Source organism: Ambystoma mexicanum, chromosome 1p (genome assembly GCF_040938575.1).
Source record: "Ambystoma mexicanum isolate Mex_15411 chromosome 1p, UKY_AmexF1_1, whole genome shotgun sequence".
In the NCBI taxonomy this organism is placed as follows: Eukaryota; Metazoa; Chordata; class Amphibia; order Caudata; family Ambystomatidae; genus Ambystoma; species Ambystoma mexicanum.
The window spans coordinates 1,459,707,978-1,459,729,360 of NC_090921.1; the positions used below are offsets into that span (position 1 = coordinate 1,459,707,978).

At 42.3% G+C, this 21,383-nt stretch overlaps 1 protein-coding gene across 3 annotated transcripts in view; it reads left to right on the forward strand.

Moving 5' to 3' along the window:
* The window catches only part of LOC138455382 (polycystin-1-like protein 2), a 900,768-nt gene that overhangs the window by 696,720 nt on the left and 182,665 nt on the right, over positions 1–21,383 (forward strand). For 2 of the 3 annotated variants that reach the window (XM_069607102.1, XM_069607104.1), the window contains 2 exons: positions 939–1,079; positions 9,973–10,158. In XM_069607102.1, coding sequence (XP_069463203.1) covers positions 939–1,079; positions 9,973–10,158 — 327 coding nt within the window. The remainder of the gene's footprint in view (positions 1–938; positions 1,080–9,972; positions 10,159–21,383) is intronic. The other variant, XM_069607103.1, reaches the window with a different exon arrangement.

The window sequence follows — 21,383 nt, forward strand, 5'->3', positions numbered from 1 at the left end:
TAGTCAAAAAAGGGGATGTCCCACTTAAAACTGCATTGGCTGCAGAAGGATGCCATGCAGGATTCAGTTCCTTGCATACTACTTCCTGTAGCAAATGGGCTTCCTTGATAATCCCTTGGATTGTTGTTTGTACGACAAATACATGTTCATCTCTGTGTATGAATTTCCTCATTGATCATTTATTGTGTGACCACCATCTGATGAAGAAGTCTCTGGGACTTTGAGAGCCAATGAAAGTTATCAAAACTTGGATTTTGTTTGATTTAAAAAATGGACTAACATGACGCCTACCCCTAACATTGAGCTAAAAGTGGGTACATCTTTCACGGAGAGTTTAATTTTGTCGATATGCAAAGTTGCTTGCACTGGTGGCCTCTGTAGTCACTGAATGGTTTGTAGGTGACTTTCATTGACGAAATAATTATAGCGCTATAACTTTGATGTTGTCTATTCCACCCATTTTACCTCACTCACCAAAAGTATTTGGAAAACAAAGAACAAATAAATATATGTGAATATACAATAAAATGTGGAATGTAAAGTCAAATACCTGGAGCATAATCATAGCTGAGTCACAAATTAGATTACCTGTGGAGATTTGATGGCATGTGATAGTGTAGAATAGGTTTCAAATATGTGGACATTCATCACAACCGTACAATGCATATCCGTGCTATGTAGTATTTTACAAAAATGCATTGTTGCAACTAACACATTTATTAAAAACCTATCCCGTTTGAATGATTATTTAAAAACATATACAGTAATGAAATCCTGGTAAAAAACAAACACAGAGACTTACATCTAGCAAAAGTAGCATTTTCATAGAAATATGCCTAGGCAATTTCCCATTCTGGTTGAAAGAGAATTGAAAAATCTGATGACAGACATGGGTAAGATACATTTATATTAATAATACATAACTGTTATCATCGTAGGTGAAAAAAATGTTTTATTTGGAGCCAGAAGAGACAGCAGTAGCAACATCTACAATCCGCCTCCTCCCACAGACATTGAAAAAATGAAGAAGAATTACTTACGGGAACAGAAAGTGTTTGCACTAATTAGAGAAATATTAGGTTGGTTGTCCCTTTACTGTGTATTGTACGTATACAAATCTGGCATTGCTTTGTGTATTGCTATCTCTGTTTTAGTGTAGCTGAATGTTTATTTACACATGTACTTATTTTTTTATCTGTTCCTGTAGTTTTTTCATGCAGCACACATACTCACCACCAGTTGGCAGCTTATATGTGCTTTTGGAAATTGGGCAGAGAAAAGTTAGTGTTTCAGTGAGGTGTGGCTGTTAGGTGAGATAGCAGTAGGCTGTAAAACGTTTTAGGTGTAGTTCAAACTACACGTTTTAAATAAAAAAAATGTTCAGTCATTAATGGGTAGATTCAAGGCAAAGGAAAACCGAATAATAGAGCACAGAGTATTTAAAGGGTGGTGTATTTCTTGCCAGTTTGTATGGAAGTAGCAATTTCTCTGTGACATCAGGAAACTATGCAACACTGAAGAGTGATGTCTGGAAAGCTTGGAATACATCACAACCACAACCATTGCTCTGGGCAACTGTTGAAACCATTGCATTTCAGCCTGCAATGCCATAATAGAAGGAAAATGACCAAAATCAAATCAGGCTTGGACCCATCCCAAAAAGAGCATTCCAAACTAAACTGTTAGATTACATATTTTCTTAATGGGACAACGAGCAATCAAGAGTCTAGCCATGTAGGGCTTCATGGGAAGGCCACAGAGTATTTCCTGCTATCCTATATTTTGCATGACCTAGCATCAGTGCAGTGCCTGCCATAAAAGCTAGGTCAGAATGGGACTGGTTTAAAAAACAATCTGAGGTACATAAACAAAAGCTTGTCAACCTTCAGGAATGGACATGGCCTTTTCTGACAAACCTTTTAAGTAATATCTTGGAACACAAAACCACTTCGGTTCATGGTAATATGTTATAATGTGGGTTTTGGGGTTGGATAAATCACTCAGGAGCCAGAGGTGACGTAGACAGGCTTTACTGGGTTCTTTCAGTTACAGCTAAGTACATAGGGATAAGTAAGGCAATCATAAGACAAGTCTGTGTGAAAGAAACATCCACCGTTCCCTTGTGCCCAGTCGCTGTTCTAACTGACTTTTCTGGAACACAGGCACTCACAAAATAACATTCCAGCCAGAACACTCCAACCCAATATTCCAGGCAGAGACAAACACACATACAGAAAATAGCCACATGGCCAGATTAGGTAAAACCCAACACATCTACCCCCTTACATAACAACAAGAAAAGGAAGAAACAGAAGGCACAGTCGTCATTGAACAAATTTGTAGACCACAACAACTATCCTTCAAAGTAACCATCGAGCAAACTGCTAAAAGCCTAAAGCTTTTCCTTTACAAATCCTTAGTGTAGCTAAAATAGCTAAACCATCCCCAGACCAATCACTAGTACCATAACAGGCCTTTTATGGAACTCGCTACAAGGGAACCAGCCCACAATCCAAATGCACAAACAATACCAACTACCACTCATCAATAACCCTGCATCATCATTCACCAACAATAAGTTGTGCTTACACAAACAACAGGGTTAAACCCCACTAACCGCCTAAAGCGTACCAAATATCCTAACTCCACTCTGGGCGTCCTCCAAACACCCTATTGGACACCAACCCAACTGTCGGTCTCCCCATAACACCAACATTGGCACAATCCAACATGTCAGCATCAACCTACTATCGCATTGACGCTATTAGTAAACAAACATAGAAAACAGGGCATCCAACCCACACTACCATTGGCACTACCCAAGACGCCAACCTGAGTGACCAAATGCTCACAACTGAGCACTCTACCATTGGTACTAATGTAAGCACCCCCTGAGTGACTAAATGCTCCCACTTGAGCAACCCATGCTCACCATTGAGCAACCAATACTCACACATAGCAACCAGGTGTTCACAACTGAACAACCACATTCTCACAACATACCTTACATCATTACCCACACACATTCCCCTAAACAAACCAAATGAACGAATTAAGAATTAAAATTTGGCAATAGAAAAGAAACGTTTTAAATTACACCATGAAAGAGTCCAAAAGTTCATGCTTGCAGAGTCCAAATTGGAACATACCTGTGGAAAATTGTTGTGTTAATGTAAGACATAGCATGACTGAACATTACCTGTGTACTACGAACCTACTAAAGCTACATAAATCAACCAAGGCTCTTGAGTGATTCATTTATACCCTCAACTTACATTCTAACACTCTTTCATAGCCAAGGCACGGTTCCAATTAAGATAAAGATCACTCTCGAAAGTTGCATGTTAAAATAAATAGACCTACAAGCACATCTGTTGATCCATCTGAAACAAATAGCAATGTATTGTTTATATAGTGCTTTTGCCATCTACAAAGAACAATTTTATTTACAATTTTAATTATCCAACCTACGGTGGGAATCATTGTGAAGCTAGGGTGGAAATTATGAATTAAGATGGTGTTTGGTTCAGAATTCCAATGCTAAATTGAGGAAACAGATGTTAGCGGTTTTAAGAAAGGTAGTGTGGTGCATGTTAAGAGGAGCAAAAGAAAGAGAAGCCACCTGGATACCAACAATTTAGGGTTGACTGTGTCATTACGGAAAACTGAGTGTTGTTGGTGATACAGAGATTGACCTGTGGAAGAAGGATTTCACTGGTGTTTTTTATGCCTGAGTTGCCAACTTCTGTGAGATTAAACATAAAAGTTCTGGTGACTGCAAACCTGTGTGAATTGAGCATATAGTTCAAGGAGAACACTCATTGTAGCAATGAAGCTGACCTAAATAGTTAAAACCGTTGAGAATGGACACCATTTTGGTAATATAAAATGGCGAAAATATGGAGCAGAATTGGTGAGGAAAGTTGTGAGAGTGGCAGGGGTTTGCAGTCAACTAATACCTGTTTTTTAGGAGACTAGAAGAGCATGGGGTTTACATTGGGCGGCGCTTGGTTGAATATCTCAGATCAAAGAAAGTTTCCAAAATCAGGGATTCCTGCTTTTATTCTCAGGATATTAAGGGTGTGTGCATCTGGTGAATGGCGCTGGTTAAGGGGTTATTTCTGTGCTGCAGGGCCAGTGAATTGTCTTGACTGCATGGACCAATGCCTATGTCTTGTGGCCATCGTGGCATGGGATGATCCAAACAGGAGCATAACATTTAACCTCTTACCTTTGGTGCTTACATCAACATGGCTTTGGTAAAACCATTATCCTTTACATAGATCACTATGGCCAACCCTGTGCTGTGCATGTGATTTATGCTTTGATCTCTGATACTCCTAGTTCCTTTGTTCCCACCCATCTGCTCTATAAAAGTTCCTGGAAAGTATGTATATGTGTTTTCTCCCCCTTTAAGAGTGCTACTAGCCTTCATTTACCTGAGTAGTAGAAGGATCCCCTGCTTTCTCTCCGAGGGGTTCTGCCCCAATGTGATAAGAAGCAGAAAATTATATCTGAAGGCCTTCATCGCACCAACACACACACACACACACACATACAAAAGAAACAAAGACACAGGTGCTACTTGAGACACCAGGACCACGAGGGATACCAGGACCACAAGGGACACTAGGACCATTAGGGCCACATGGGACAGTTGAGACACTTAATATCTATAAAGTATAGACCCAGCCAAATGATTGTGGAGAAATTAGTGATAAAACAAAGTTTAACAAGGAACAAAGGCACAAAGTACAGTCAGAACATCTCCCGAGTCCCAAATGTGTGTGTGTGTGCGTGTGTGTGTGTGTGTTGGTAAAATGAAGGCCTTCAGAGATTATTTTTCTCCACTGGGTGTACCAGCCAACCGCAGCAGCATGTGGTAATCAAAGGCATCAGAAGTCATTGGTCTGCTTGTGAGATTGGTTGCGAATGACTGGCATATTTAGCATTCCAAACGAGTTAGATGTTTGAGGTATGCTTCATGTCATTCACAAAACCACTGCCTGCATAAATAATCTTAGCCCTTGCTCTGTAATCTCTAGTCACAGTGTAGGTTGCATTTCACAATTTATTATTAGACTACTGGCACAGTTGGTTTTTTATGATACCATTGTAAAGCAGTGAAATGAGTAGACAAAAGCTGTGGATGTGCGGCAGCATCATCAGGTTTAAAATGCGATCATTCTGAGGGGCTTCTGCCAAAGGGTGTTAAGAGAAGTATCTGTTTTGGTAAATGCACATCCGGCACATATGTATTCACAGACAGTGCCCGTCAAGAATTCAGAATGATTTTTGTAATCAGAATATTGAAAACAACCATAAATAATCTGTATGAACAATTCTAAAATAGCTGCTCAGGGGTGTGCCATCGCCATCAGCAACAAAATTACACCCACATGCATGCACATGTTGTAACTTCTTTTAGCAATGGGTGCACTACAAAGCTTCAATATGTTACTAAATAAATGACAGGCTTTACCATGGCACATGGCATCATTTAACCCGTCGTCCCCTATAGTCAATGCAAGAGTTGTATACTTTAATAATAATAATAATTTGGCATTTATATAGCGCTACGAACCGTCAGGTATCTGAGCACTGCTTATTATTACCCATGGTGTGTGGTGCTCATTTATCGACCTCGGAAGGATGAAAGGCTGAGTTTGGCCCTGCCGGGATTCAAACCTGCGTTAGCAGGCTCTGCACGGGGGTCAAAGCGAGCACTCTACTCACTGTGCCACTTGACCGGCTTTAGTACTCTAGGTTAGTGTTCATTTTGTTTTTTGCACAACACTCTCCTTAGCTTTATAAAGGTTTGTCACCATGGCCACCTGTACTCATTCGACCAGCCCAAGGTTTTGCATCTGAGATGAAAAGGTTATAATATATTTTATTGTGTTTGCTTTCTGTGGCTGGAGAGTTTTAGAATAAAAAGTCCTAGCTCCCCTTGTGGACGTGCCCAACACCAATAGCTCAGACATCCTAAGAGTTACACATCTATGCTGTAGATGTATAATTACTATGCATTATTTCATTTAGCCCCAAGCCGCCTGCCCCAAACATCTTACTGTGTCACAATGCTGTGAGGAACATTTTCATAGAAGGATGTGTACGCATGCACAATTATCTCTCAGCAACAGTCTGCACAAGATGCACCAATTTTTACATGTACATACTTGTAAACGTTTAGAGTTCTCAACTTAGTTTGCAGCCTAGCGAGATGAATGAGGCCTTCAAATTCCCAGAAAGGTTGGCTTTTTAAAAATTAAAGTGCAGATGAAACATGCCATGTGGTGGCTGCTGCTACCGCACATTTTTTAGCTGACAGGATTGTCATACAGCATCTGATAACCCAAACTAAATCTAAAATCTGAATTAAAATTGTTGTTTTAAATGTTTTAAAAAATGTGTTTTTATAACAACTAGTTTGTGTCTTTATGTTCAGCTGTTATGGGGCGGACATGCCCAGGCATGAAGTTGTTGGAAAAATATTTAGACAAATGGGTGTCAAGAGCTTGTAGCATCATCTGTGAAAATAAAAAAACAGCATCTAAAACAGCAACAGAATTCTATTCTGCGTCTTAACTTACAACGTGTGATTAAAAACATAGAAACTGTTTCTCCCGTATAGGTTTGCTTATCCCCACCACATCCTAGCATTACACCTCTGAATAAAATAACTTTTTAAAAATCAACAAGTAATGGGTGTTATTACATTAATAAAAAGGAACACGTAATAAAGAGCCAGTCCATTTTATGATTGTGAACAAATATTTATTTATGTAAAAGGCCATCTTCAATACAGAGAGGAAAAACGATTATGCACAATCAAGTCAATGCAGAGAGAAAACGTTTTAATGTAATGAAAATATAAACATGGAGATTCAAACAACCAACTCTCAGACACTCAGCTTGGATGGATGCATCACCCATGTGAGCTAGATGTTTTAACGCTAGAGACAGCAGGGCGCTGTGGAATACAGAGGGGGTTGAAACCTGCATGACAATGCTTCACACTTAAAAACTGTTGTGGCCTCCGTCACACCCTGTAGCACTGGTTAGAGCTCAATACCATTACCTATAGTGTTCTATGATTGAGCCCTGGTTGCGGCACTGTCCCAAATGTAGAACCCCTTATGACAACAAAGCAGCGAAATCCATGGCAATTCCTTGGGCCTGAATCCATAAACCGAGACATTCCCACATCACTGATTACTGAGCTCCACTGAGAAATAAAAAAAAAAAACAATCTCCATCTTTGAACTGCCCCATCCATTCACCCATGTTAAAATGCCACCATTGGTGATTTTGAAACTGTGGCTGGCCCCCATCATCCTTGGGTCTTGCTGGCCCCTAAACCAGATGGGGTGTGTTGTGTTAGATGAATCATTTTCCATAAATCCACTGGCTGCCGATTGTTGATTGCCGCAATCCACATCCAGAGACTCTGCCTGCTGTACCATCCATATGTTAGGGTACACAATGTTGCTAAAAATACAAGAATAAAATACAGATTCAGAATAAAACACCTTTTACACATTGAGCATCAGCGCATTACAATATTCAACAACACTATTATAACTGTAGTAACACACACCATGTTGCAATGTCAGTGTCAACATAATGAATCCAATGTAACATCCAAGTACAACCATGTACAGGGCCCTAAGAAATTGAAATTTCAATCTGGTTATATAAAAGAATCGCGGCTACACCACTTCACCAGATGTGTGAGCTTTGACACATACTCAAATCTACTGCATCGTGGGGCGTGTCAAAATTGTACATCACCTTGCAAAAGTTAGAACCATACTTTAAATTGTTAGCATACACTTAACAGAGCACTTCTTTAAAAGATGTAAAGATGCGAACCAACACTCTGCGCTTCCATTGCAGATAGAGAATGGACACATTTTTTTTACTTTGCGCCACTCTGCATGCAGAATAAAATAAATTGAAGCCCCTACTTTGAAATACCAACCAAATCTAGCACAATTTAAAACATGCACTGGTACAGTCATTGGGACTTGAAAGAAGGCAACATTTACACATTCGCAAACATATCAAGTAAGATGTAGCACCCTGACACTTGCAACACTTAAGAAATCTGTCATTGACAGTGTGTACACAATAAATCTTGGCTATACCATTTGCACAACATGTGTGATCTTTGGCGCATACTGATACCTGTGTGCTGAATATTTTACACACTAAAAATATTTGATCAGGGCCGTGAAACTAAAACACTGCATTGTGTGCGTGCACATATGCTGCATCACAAAAAGACAAGTGCACCAAAACTGCAGTTGGGGTTTATTTAATTTTTAATTTAATGTTTCAGATGGCTATAAGGGCGGCTGTGAGTCCATAAAATATTAAAATGTTTGCACCATCAGAAACTCAGTGAAATTCCAGATTCAGAATACTGGGCCGCTGACTTTGATGTCTCGACCTCACACTTTCCAAGCTTTAAAATTGAAGTATCTGATTGATTGTGTAGCCCCCTATCAACATTTACAAAACCCTCTACAAATGTTCAACTTGTTCCCAAGCTCTGTAGTCAAAATCTCAAAAACTGTTCAAGAGCATAAGCTCTAAAACCCAGGAAACATTTAAAATTAACCTCAGCCTACAGATGTATCCAGTGCCATCATTCCATATGCTAGTTTTAGTTGATAAAAAATGTCCATGTGTATTTTCCTGGGGTTGTATTTGTACAGCTGGCACAAGACGTCCTGTATTCCGGCGATCTAAATATGAAGACGGTCTGTGTTTTCTGCTGATGTGGCTAGAATGCTGCCCTGTGAGTCACCACATTCCTGGGATTCCACAGGCCTTGTCTAGATAAAACTCCCAGCAGTGTTCCTTCACAGCTCTTTGGTGGGTCACAGAGCAGCAAAGGGACACATGTAAGCATGTAAGCCGGGCACGAGATGCTGTGGATTCAATAAAAACAATAGTTTGTCATTTATTTAGTCTCTGGGAAGCACTTTGAACTTTTGTACAGGCTCTGGGATGCACACTTTACTTATAAAACAAACTGCCTTTCATTATTCACACTCTGTATCAAAGCCAGTTCATATAACATTGATATACATTTTTATAACAAAATTGATGTCAAACATTTTTTATATCAATTTTTTTGGGTGGGGACAAGGTTATATAAACAATTTAAATAAAAATGATATATCAAAAAATATTAATTTGTATATGCATTTCAATACAAAAAATAGGATTTTTTTGTATTGATTTGTATATAAATGTTTATATCACAAAATACTTTTAATATTCTTTTTTATATACATGTGTATAACAAAAATATTAATTTTATATACATTTGTATTTACATATTTATATCAAACATATATCATAATTGCTTTATATTACCTGCTTCCTATCACATCAGTGCAGAACTCCTCTGTGATGTCATCACTGCATCACTCTGCAAAACCCTAGATTCACAGTCCCCATCTTCAGAGCTCCCTTCGCTCTCATCACTCAACCAAGCCACACCGTCGCCCACTGCCCCATCTTTATATATATTTTATAAGAAATGTATTTTCACTTATAGCAAATGATATAAATTATGCACACCTTCTATAAAAATATACATTTCATATAAAAAAATTGATATAATTTTTATATCAAATGTATATTAAGTTTATATCAAAGCATATCAAAAGGGGGCTAGACTAAGCTGGAAAATAGGGGGCGGGTCCATCTGTCAAAATTTAACATGAGAGAAAAGGGGACTCCTTCTACTTACCCTTGTTGTCCTCTGATGCAGTTGAAGAGGTTGGACGGTGATCATTGCAACCTGGCTGGGAAATGTCACAAGCTGTGACAACTTTTTCCCATTGGTGTATTTTAATATGATAACACACAGGTGTGGTTATTATTTGCACTCCAATGGCAAGTCTGTATTTCTCCACTGAGTTAAGGATCCTGACACCACCCTTTTCTTTCCAGCCTATTTGGGATTCTTGTGGATGCTGCTGCTTGTTGCCTACGGTCAACGGGATCCAAATTCGTATTATCTCAACAAACACCTTGAGGGCAGCTTCACAGATGGTTTGCAAAATGTCTACAGCTATCAACAATTCTTCACGTGGGCCAACACAACACTTATCAGTAATTTATACGGGCATTACCCAGGTACGTAGATTTCCATGATTATTACTAAAGGTTGACAATGATTCCAACGTACCCTGCATTGTCAGAACTACACCAGCTTATAGATACATAAAGGCATGAAGAATGAGGTGACAGCCCATGACAAATAAGTATTCTCCAACTAGTTGTGACTTCTCGAGTGCCTTGAGCAAACCAGAATTCTATGGAATGCTTGAAAATGCCTGACTTCCTGTTTCATTGCACCTGGGCCTTCCTTCATAGGTTCCAGTTACTTTACGCCTACTGTTCCTTCTTTTCCGATGTTGAGCAAGCAATACCAGATTAGCTTCCCACACTAGAGTCTCATTTTATGGCAAATGGGCTACTCCCATGCACTGCTGATCGGTACTTTTATGGCACTCTTTTGATGGTATGCTGGTTAATGCACTATTTCAGGATGTACCTGAAGTATTACTACCTGGTGAATTGATTCCTGCAAACTTTGCCTTTGCTTAATTTCCATGTGACCCTGAATTCACAGAATTATAGAGTTTTCTGAGGTCCTGTGAAGATACTGGATGACTGGTGGTTGAGCATTCCCACAGTTTTGCCGGAAAACAGGCCAAGACGTTGCTGGAGTCTTTGCCTGGAGCTGTTCACAAGAAACAAATAGTGTGTCGATTTTAAAACTTGTAAAACTTGTAAAAGCCCCCTTTTGCACAAACCCTTTATTTGGGCTTTACGTTGGGAACCCTGAAGGTCGCTTAATTTACATAATGATGGGACTTGGGAGGCTCAGGTATTTGCCATGTGTGTCATTTTATGAAGGAAACCATGGCCCGCTTCATGTTTTTGTCCCCCACCCTTAGTAACCTGAGATTTCAATATATAAAGGCTCTTCCAAGAGTTGCTGCAGTGTTTACTATAGCAGATGCACTGGTTCTTTGCAAAAGCTCTAACCATGTTCCCACTGTGGTAGTTGTGGCAAAGTATATACATCAGGAATGGCTTGCAAGACCGAATTTGTTACCAGGCCATGTAAATTGGCATGGGTTGCCATGATGCGTAATCCTGTTATTCCTGGATTACGGCATACTCACTTTGATTTTCTGTATGAGCTATGGCTGTAATTAAAATTGCTACAGTAAATTCTCTTCTATAGGGGCTGCGAGTTATATCTCCACTTGGGTGTTCAGATTTAAATGTTTAGTTGCCATCCAAGTCGTTTAATATCTGGTTTTTATTAATGCATTTTACTTGTCAGTTATACTATTTTTGTATGGATTAGTGATGAATTCGCTGTATTGTATTCTTTTTTTGTTAATTTTTGCGGCTTTTAATAAAGACAAAAATAATTTCAGGGAAATAAAACCATACAAAACAAAACCAAACAGAAATACATATACAATAAAATGTAACATATTTAATACAAAATGTTCAAATCTCAAAAAGAGAATACAGTGTTCCTAAAAAGAAAATTGGTTTAAAACAACTAATATTCCAAACTTAACCAAGTTAATAGCCCGAAGAAAACCCACCACTGCTATTATATCAGAAGTTACATGGCCGATCAAATGTCTGTTCCACAACTCAGTTTCATCCGAGATAGCATCATTAGCATATAGTCTGTTAAGATACATACATCGGACGGCATGCAGGGAGGGACATTCCATTAGTAAATACCTTGATGTTTCTATTGAAATGCCCTCACAAAACCTACATTTGGCGTCTCCTATTTTAATCATTTTGCATATCAACAGAATCTCCCTGGTATGTAAGAGATTCCAACAAAATCTGCAAAATTAATTCTTTGCAGAACTCGCTGGATAAACTAATAAAAATGGTGCCACAACACAAGGTTTCTTTTGATCTGCACTCAGATGGGCAAGGAGTGTAGTAAGTCGATCGTTTGAGCCCAATCCCAAAGTTTCAACCGATGTTTGGTGTGTTGGGGTCTGTTTATTAATTCTTCATGCGAAGAACCTATCAACAGAAGAAAATCCTCACATTCTTTCTGGAACTTAAGTGGCCCAAGTATGGAATGATAAGACAATGACACTGTAACACCTTCATAAATTGGAAACATGTCCAGATCCGAGTCCACCTCCCCTTTCTCCTCACCTGAATCCTCTGAGGTACGTACACAAGGATCAGTCTCAACCTTGCCTGGCTTCTCCTTAGTCCTTGGAACCTTGCTTTTCTGTGTTCTGGTCTTCTTTTCGTGAAGATAAGGTCTGGCCCCTCCGGAGGCCACCTTGACAGAAGAGTGGACCTATCACCGGGGAACCCCAGGGGGCCAGCCTCAGTTCTAGGGAAAAAGCCTGAAGGCGGAAAAAACCCTAGTGCATAGATGGGTTCGGAAGGTAGGTCCTTTAGATGGTACAGATCTATAATTTGCAGTTTCAAGATGTATGGGGTGATGACGTAGTCAGTGTAGCTGAAGGCAGGAATCCAAGAGACAAAAGCCAAGGTACAGAGTAAAGGGGTAGCAGACCCTGTGATAAGGGTAGGAAAGGGAAGGTATAGAAAAGAAAAGGGATACAGTAGTTAGAAGCAACAGGGAAAGGACTACTGTACCAAATCAGAGAGAAGGCAACTGAAATGTCTCAAGTAGTCTGAAGCAGCGCTAACCCACCGCGGCGAAATGGAAAGGAACAACTCGCCAGAAGGTATTACGCCGAGAAGGTAGAAAAAGGTAGAAAAGTAACAAAGGCTTAAGAAATGGCCAGGCGGCCAGCACAGCGCTTCCGTGTCTGTGAAAGAAAGAAATTACCAGTTAGAAGGGCTGAAGGAACAGCCGATAGCAAGTCCAGTAAGGAAGCTCCTGTTCCCGGACACGGAACACAGTGAGAGAAGCACCTTCGCGGCCGGAGTACCAGGTTGAAGTAAGGTAGATTGAAGTTTAGAGCTAAGAAAGAAATAGGGATGCGGAGGGGTACCGCAGCAAATGTAACAGCGGCACTCGTGAGTGCAGAGCAGAACTGTAGCGAGCACGGAGACAATAGAAAGGAAATGAATAGGGATAAAGGGAAGGAACAAGGAGAAATGAGGACTAGGAGGTATACACAGGATGGCGATAATCCAAAGTCGGAGCGTTGAGAGAGTGAAACAACAGATACAATGCGCCGAAAAGTGGGCGGAGCCGGATTATATAAGCTCCAGCGTCATATTGGGCGCTATGTTGGGTGAGGACTAGACCGATCACCGTCGGAACCGCCAGCGATACCAATGTTTCCAATCTTGGGTCCTGACAGTATACCCCTTTCCTCTCGGGGTACCCCCCGGCTTGCCCGGGTGAAGGCGATGAAACTTTCTCAAGAGCCTAGGGGAATGAACATGGCTTACTGGTTCCCAAGACCTCTCTTCCACGGGATAGCCTTTCCAGTGAACCAGGTATTGGAGCCGACCTCTGTGGTATCTGGAGTCCACTAGGTATGCTACTTCGTATTCTTCTGGAATGGAATGTACCTGGGCTCGACTCTTGCGGATGGGTCTAAGGAACGGGTCTACCTTGTACTCCTTGAGCAAAGAGACGTGAAACACCGGGTGAACCCTTTTGAGATAGTCAGGAAGTTTGAGTCGAAAGGCAACCGGGTTGACCTGTTGGAGAATGGAAAATGGTCCAAGATAACGGGGGGAGAATTTTCCAGCATGAACCCATCTAGGAAGAAATCTAGTAGATAACCAGACTAGTTGTCCTGGTCCCCATGTAGGATTGGAAGCTCTGCTCCTATCTGCCCATCTCTTCTGTGATTGTTGACTGAGTTGGTGTGCCTTCTTGGCGAGATTATGAACCTCCTGAAGTTCCTGTAACACGCCGTCCAGAGCTGGAATCTTAGTGGCTAGGGAGCCATACCCTGGTAGGTGTTTGGGATGAAATCCGCAAGTGCACAAAAAAGGGCTCATTTGGATAGTGGTATGCAGGGTATTATTATTATAGGCGAACTCAGTTTGAGAAAGGAAACAATGCCATCTCTCGTGTTGTGTGCTGCAGAAACACCTTAAATACTGTTCCAGGTTTGCGTTTAACCTTTCGGTTTGTCCGTTACTCTGGGGGTGGTATCCCGAAGAAAGGGCTCTGTTGATACCCAGGGCCTGACAAAGCGAAGTCCAGAATTTGGACGTAAACTGAGGTCCCCGGTCAGATACAATGGTCTGGGGTAGACCGTGTAGACGGACTATATCTTGGAGGAAGATATCAGCTGTCTCCGAAGCAGAAGGAATTTGTTTAAAAGCTGAAAAATGGGCCAGTTTGCTGAATGAATCTATTGTGACCATAATCACCGTAATACCCTCAGAAGGGGGAAGATCGACGATGAAATCTGTAGAGATATGTTCCCATGGTCGTGACGGTAAGGTATGTTGTTGTAGGAGTCCGAGCGGTTTAGCGGTTCGGTATTTGTTAGAGGCACAGATTGAGCAAGAGGTAACATACTGATATACATCAGTCTTTAATTTTGGCCACCAAAAGCCTCTTTGCAAGAGTTCATAGGTCTTTCTGATGCCCGGGTGACCCGACAAGGGGGTATCATGGCACCACGAAAGGACGAGCTTCTGGAGATCCTTGGTGGGTATGAAAAGGGCGTGATCATGATAGTACAGTCCATCCTTGCCTTGGATGACTGTGGCGGGTAGTCTTGCACCGGACTGATAATGAGGTATCAGATCTCGGAAAAATGAGACAGTGGAAGCTAAGACTTTGAGATTTGGGAAAAGGTGGTCATGTTCATTGTAGGTTCCTGAACTGTCCCCGATACTTTGTGATAAGGCGTCTGCCTTCTTGTTTTCTGTGCCCGGGATATAGGTTATTATGAAGTCGAACTGTAGGAAGAAATATGCCCACCGGGCATGTCGGGCATTGGTGCACTCCATTTGTTGTAGAACTCGGAGATTGCGGTGGTCAGTTCTGATCACGAAGGGATGGGTTGTGCCTTGTAAGAGATGTCACCATTCTTGGCAGGCTAACTTGATGGCTAAGAGTTCTCTCTCTAAGACGGAGTAGTTCCGTTCACTACTGGTGAGGGTCTTCGAGAAATACGCCACCGGGTGTTCATAGCCATCAGCTGTCTTCTGTATTAGGATGGCACCTACTGCTCCTATCGAAGCATCCGTCTCCAGGATGTATGGTATGGTCTGATCCGGCTGTATCAAAATGGGAGCGGAGGAGAAACATTCCTTAAGAGTCTGAATAGCTCTCCTTTGTTCATCTCCCAAGGCAAACTTGACTCCTTTCTTGAGCAGGGATGTGAGAGGAAGCACTAGGTTGGAGAAGGTAGGTATAAATCTTCTATAAAAGTTGGCTAACCCTAAGAAGCTTTGTAGCTCTTTGATAGTGCTGGGTTCTCTCCACTCCATGATAGCCTTAACCTTGGCTGGGTCCATCTCTATGCCTTCACCTGATAAAACGAATCCCAGGTAGGATACGGAAGTGGTCTCGAACTTGCATTTTTCCGGTTTCACCAAAAGCTGGTGTTCAAGAAGACGTTGGAGTACCTTTCTCACCAGTGACCTGTGTTCGTTTAGCGACCGAGAGTATACCAGGATATCGTCCAGATACACCACCACCGAGACAAACAACATGTCTGCGAACACCTTATCCATATACCTCTGAAAGACAGCAGGGGGTTGACCAGGCCAAATGGCATCACCCGGTATTCGAATAATCCGAAAGGAGTGCGAAACGCGGTCTTCCACTCGTCGCCTTTTCTTATTCTTTGGAGATGGTAGGCGCCTCTTAGATCCAGTTTGGTAAAATATACGGCTCCTTGCACCGCCTCCAAGATGTCTCGGATTAAAGGCATAGGATACCGGTCTCTGATCGTCACCTTATTAAGCCCTCTATAGTCAATACATGGACGCAGTTCAGAGCTGTCTTTCTTTGGTATAAAGAATAAGGAGGCTCCACAGGCTGATCTCGACTCTTGAATGAGCCCATTATGGATATTAGAGTCCAGATATTCTCGTAGGACCTTCCTTTCTGGGAGTGACAAAGGGTACATCCGCCCGAAAGGAATCACTGCTTCAGGTACTAGGTCAATGCCGCAATCTTCTGGTCTGTGAGGGGGAAGATCACGGGGTTGGATGTCTATGAATACCTCCGGGAATTTGTGATATTGAGGTGGAACTGAGGCTATGATTGTCGAACTCTGTGTAGGAAGTGGTTCTGCTTCAGGATAAGTGGAGGAAACCATGTTGCCCATACAAGTTGACTTACAAAAGAGTGAGTTGAAGCTCACTCTATTAGCCTTCCAGTCGATGTGGGGACTGTGTTTCCTTAGCCATGGAATACTGATGACCAGAGGGAAATGGGCTGCTCTGATCTGATCAAAGACCAGATATTCCGAGTGATGGCTCATCTCCATTCTTAGTGGTATTGTTTCTGTGGTGATAGGACCGGATGACAGAGGTCGACCGTCTATGCCCTCTACCGGAATGGGAGTTATCTTACGTTTGGTAGCTATGTGATGTTCTATAGCCCAGTTCGCATCCATGAAGTTACCTGCAGCTCCACAGTCCAGCATAGCAAGTACCTCAATGGAACTCGAAGGAGATAACCATAACTTGACTTGGAACACCATCAGGTTGTTTTCCTCAGGGTTGTTCATGGTTCTTGAGTGGTTGCAAGGGTACTTGGCACTTCCCCCGAGACTTCCCTTGCTGTAGATCGGGGGATGAAGTTTTCCTTCCTCCGGGGTGGCACTTCCGGACAGTTTCTCAATAAGTGTTTGGCGGAACCACAATACATACATAATCCGGTCTCTCTTCTTCGTTTACGCTCTCCCGGTGTAAGGGGTCCCCTGGTAGTTCCGACTTGCATGGGTTCTTCAGAAGGGGCGTTGGTCCGGGTTGCTGGAGAAGGGTTCGGTAGACTGAGAGACTGAGGATTGCTCCTGAATCGTCTTCTTTCTTGCCGTCTTTCTGTTAATCGGAATTCAATCTGTAAAGCTAAGGTCATCAGTTCCTGACAAGATACTGGTCGGGCTACACGAGCTAACTCGTCCTTGAGCTTGTCGTGGAGTCCTCTCTGAAATATTGTTTGTTGAGCTGAATCGGGCGAGTCTGCTTTAGCTGCTAGTCTCTGGAAGCGGGCGATGTAAGTCTGGACGTCTGTGTTCCCTTGTTCGACATCCAGGATAGCTTCTAAGGAGGAGTAGAATACCTCTGGTCTGTCGAATCGTTCCTTGAAGCCCTCTATAAAACGATCATAATCAACCAAAGAAGGGTCGTTTCTGGCAACAAGAGGAGTGGCCCAAGCCAGAGCATTTCCTGTGAGATTGGCAATGATGAATCCAACCCTAGATCTTGCCGATTCATAGGCATGGGTACGGAAGGCAAAATACACACCACAGGCATCAAGGAATTCCTTCATTCCTCCCGGGTAACCGTTGTACTTGCCAAAGGAAAGGGGCATCGCAGGTAGATCTCCACGGTCGTCTCTATGGAGGACTACCTGCTGTCGGAGTGCTATGTTCTCTGTCCTCAAAGCTTGGACTTCAACTGTGAGGTTCTGCATTGCCGCCACCAGCTCTTGATATTGTTCCAAGGAAGCCATGTTAGGGTTCTGGCGTTGTATTCTGTCCAGATCCGAGTCCACCTCCCCTTTCTCGTCACCTGAATCCTTTGAGGTACGTACACAAGCATCAGTCTCAACCTTGCCTGGCTTCTCCTTAGTCCTTGGAACCTTGCTTTTCTGTGTTATGGTCTTCTTTTCGTGAAGATAAGGTCTGGCCCCTCCGGAGGCCACCTTGACAGAAGAGTGGACCTATCACCGGGGAACCCCAGAGGGCCAGCCTCAGTTCTAGGGAAAAAGCCCGAAGGCGGAAAAAACCCTAGTCCATAGATGGGTTCGGAAGGTAGGTCCTTTAGATGGTACAGATCTATAATTTGCAGTTTCAAGATGTCAGGGGTGATGACGTAGTCAGTGTAGCTGAAGGCAGGAATCCAAGAGACAAAAGCCCAGGTACGGAGTAAGGGGGTAGCAGACCCTGTGATAAGGGTAGGAAAGGGAAGGTATAGAAAAGAAAAGGGATACAGTAGTTAGAAGCAACAGGGAAAGGACTACTGTACCAAATCAGAGAGAAGGCAACTGAAATGTCTCAAGTAGTCTGAAGCAGCGCTAACCCACCGCGGCGAAACGGAAAGGAACAACTCGCCAGAAGGTATTACGTTGAGAAGGTAGAAAAAGGTAGAAAAGTAACAAAGGCTTAAGAAACGCCGAGGCGGCCAGCACAGCACTTCCGTGTCTGTGAAAGAAAGAAATTACCAGTTAGAAGGGCTGAAGGAACAGCCGATAGATAGCAAGTCCAGTAAGGAAGCTCCTGTTCCCGGACACGGAACACAGTGCAAGAAGCACCCTCACGGCCGGAGTGCCAGGTTGAAGTAAGGTAGATTGAAGTTTAGAGCTAAGAAAGAAATAGGGATGCAGAAGGGTACTGCAGCAAATGTAACAGCGGCACTCGTGAGTGCAGAGCAGAACTGTAGCGAGCACAGAGACAATAGAAAGGAAATGAATAGGGATAAAGGGAAGGAACAAGGAGAAATGAGGACTAGGAGGTATACACAGGATGGCGATAATCCAAAGTCAGAGCATTGAGAGAGTGAAACAACAGATACAACGCGCCGAAAAGTGGGCGGAGCCGGATTATATAAGCTCCAGCGTCATATTGGGCACCATGTTGGGTGAGGACTAGACCGATCACCGTCGGAACCGCCAGCGATACCAATGTTTCCAATCTTGGGTCCTGACAAAACATCTGCAGTGAGGATCCTTTGATACAAATTAAATAAACTCCATATTTCCATCGATCTTAGTGACTGGAATCCTAAATCGTATCTTAATAAGACCCCTGGGAGATAATTGGAGGTATGAAACAGTTTCCTCCAAAGGGAAGCCTCAAGCTTATTAAGAATGTCCAGCATTTCAATTTGATACAGAATTTTTGGGACTATTTTTCAAAGATAGAACTTGAGTGACGGAAGCACAGAAAACCTTCCGTACATCCCATCAATTTCTTTCAATTGAGAGCCGAGGGCCAAGGTCTTATTTACAAGATTTTCCTCAAGCACTTGCTTTCAGGGGGTCGAATCAAAGTGGAACCCCAAATAAATCAAGGAATCCACCACTTCCCATTTATGCCCTGCCACCCACCATTGTTGGTCACAGAGATTCCTTTTTTTGGAAAATGTCAATACCTTGATCTTAGAGCAGTTGATTGATAAATCATTGGCGTTGGTATAATTAACAAAAGTATCAATCAATTTCTGCAGACCACAGAGGGTAAGATTGAACAGAAGAAAATCGTCCACGTAAAGAAACGCTCAGGTCAGCCGCTGATATTCAAACTAGGAGATGCAAAAGCAGTCTTCTCTAGAGTGTCCCCCACATCGGAAGTGTAAAAATTGAATAGACAATGCGCCAACATGCACCCTTGTCTGACAGCCGAGGCGGTGTTGATCAGTGAGGAAATGCCCCCAGCCCTCTATTTAGACAGACACTAATTTTGGAATTTTCATGAAGAGCAATAATCAATCTCAGAAGGCCCATAGGGATGTTCCAACCTCTCAACTTCTTCCATAAGAGATTCCTGTTGACAGAGTCAAATGCCAAATTGAGATAAAAACTGACGGCATATGAAGCCTTGGCGAGCCTTTCAAAACCAGACCTTCGACATATTTCAATAATAAACTATTTAGGTTTGTACTGTATTTATTTCGGAAACCGGTCTGCCATATTTCTAAAACAGCCCGATTCAACAGACCAAGCTTCAAGATCTTTAAGTAACATGGGAGAAAAGATTTTGCTGTCTGCATCCACAACTGATACAGGGCGATAATTACTGGGGTTATTTCGATCCCCACGCTTGTAAATTGGGATTAAGTAGGCCGTTTGCCAATTTAGAGGCAGTCTTTGATCTTTTATAGTCTGTCTAAAATAAAGGGTCAAAATAGTGGCCCACAGAGCTGGATCATTCTTAAAGAACAAGTTGGAGAGTTTGTGGGGCCTGGGGGCCCTAGAATTATTGCTGCCCTTTATGATATCTGCTATTTCGTCAAATTCAACTGTATTTTTCCACTCGTCCACACTCAATCCCTGAGGGAGGAGGAGAGGGGAATGAAGAGTTTTATTGGACCCAAATCTGGATTGATAATAGGAGACCCAGTGCTGTTTGCCAATGGGGTTTAGCTGCAAATCGCTCTGGGTACGACCCAAGTGATTTATTAGCCACCAAAACGAAGCAGAAGATTTGTGACACAAAGCATCCATCATGCATTCCGCATTATTCTGATAGTGGATACGTGGGTGTTGTCTACACCAATGGTGAAAGAGTTGTCCTTCCCCTTTAATTGCCCCAAGCTGGTGATTTAAATCGGCAAGATGCTTACGTGTGGACAGGCCCTGGTGAAAGAGATGGACATTTTTACTAGAGGGAACCTTACTTCTCTCATGTATGTTCCCCAAAAGGTTGGACATATATGAATCAAAGTGGTTTACATTGAAGGTAAGAATTTTCCACTCCAATGTACTGATCGCCAGTTGCTTCTCTGCTCTTCTATTAACCATTGAGGCCTTGTGTGAATTCCAAGTAATTCGATTAGACCTTTGATTAACAGAAATTGATGGGAGGTTAGAGACCCTGGCCCTGACCACTGGCCAGTCGAACTCTGCGATTATCATCTCGTGATCACTGGGCTCTGTGTCTTTGACGTTGGAAAGTACAACACTTATGAAGCAAATGCTCATCATCATACATATGTAGTCGAGGAATGCTTGTTTCGTCCCCTTTGACCAAGTACTCTGGCATTGTAAGTCTCCCTGGACTGAACCATTTAAGTGAAAAAGGTCCAACACTTTCAGTGAGTCAAGCCATTGTGCTCTGTGCTTGATATTTCAGGGACTGGGGCCCAGTGCTGGACCGGGGTAAGGGTTTGACTCAGAGAAACAAAAGGAATTTAAATCGCCCCCAAGAAAATACCACCCTCCAGCAAACCATCCAGCCAACCTGAGATGAAGTCAGCAACCTCCTCCAGAATAGCTTGAACGGTAGTCAGTTTATGATGCCAATAAATATTCAACAGTAATGCTTTCTGATTTTTTCCTTCCCGTAACATGGTAGCTTGTACTCCTAGTAGACATCTGTTTGCAATAACAGCGTTATCAAAAATCAGTCTTTTTTATAAGAGTGACTAAACAACCCAAAGGCCTTCCCCTAGGACCTTTAATGGCTGAGGAAGCAACAGAAACATAACCATCCACTACAGGTGTTTCA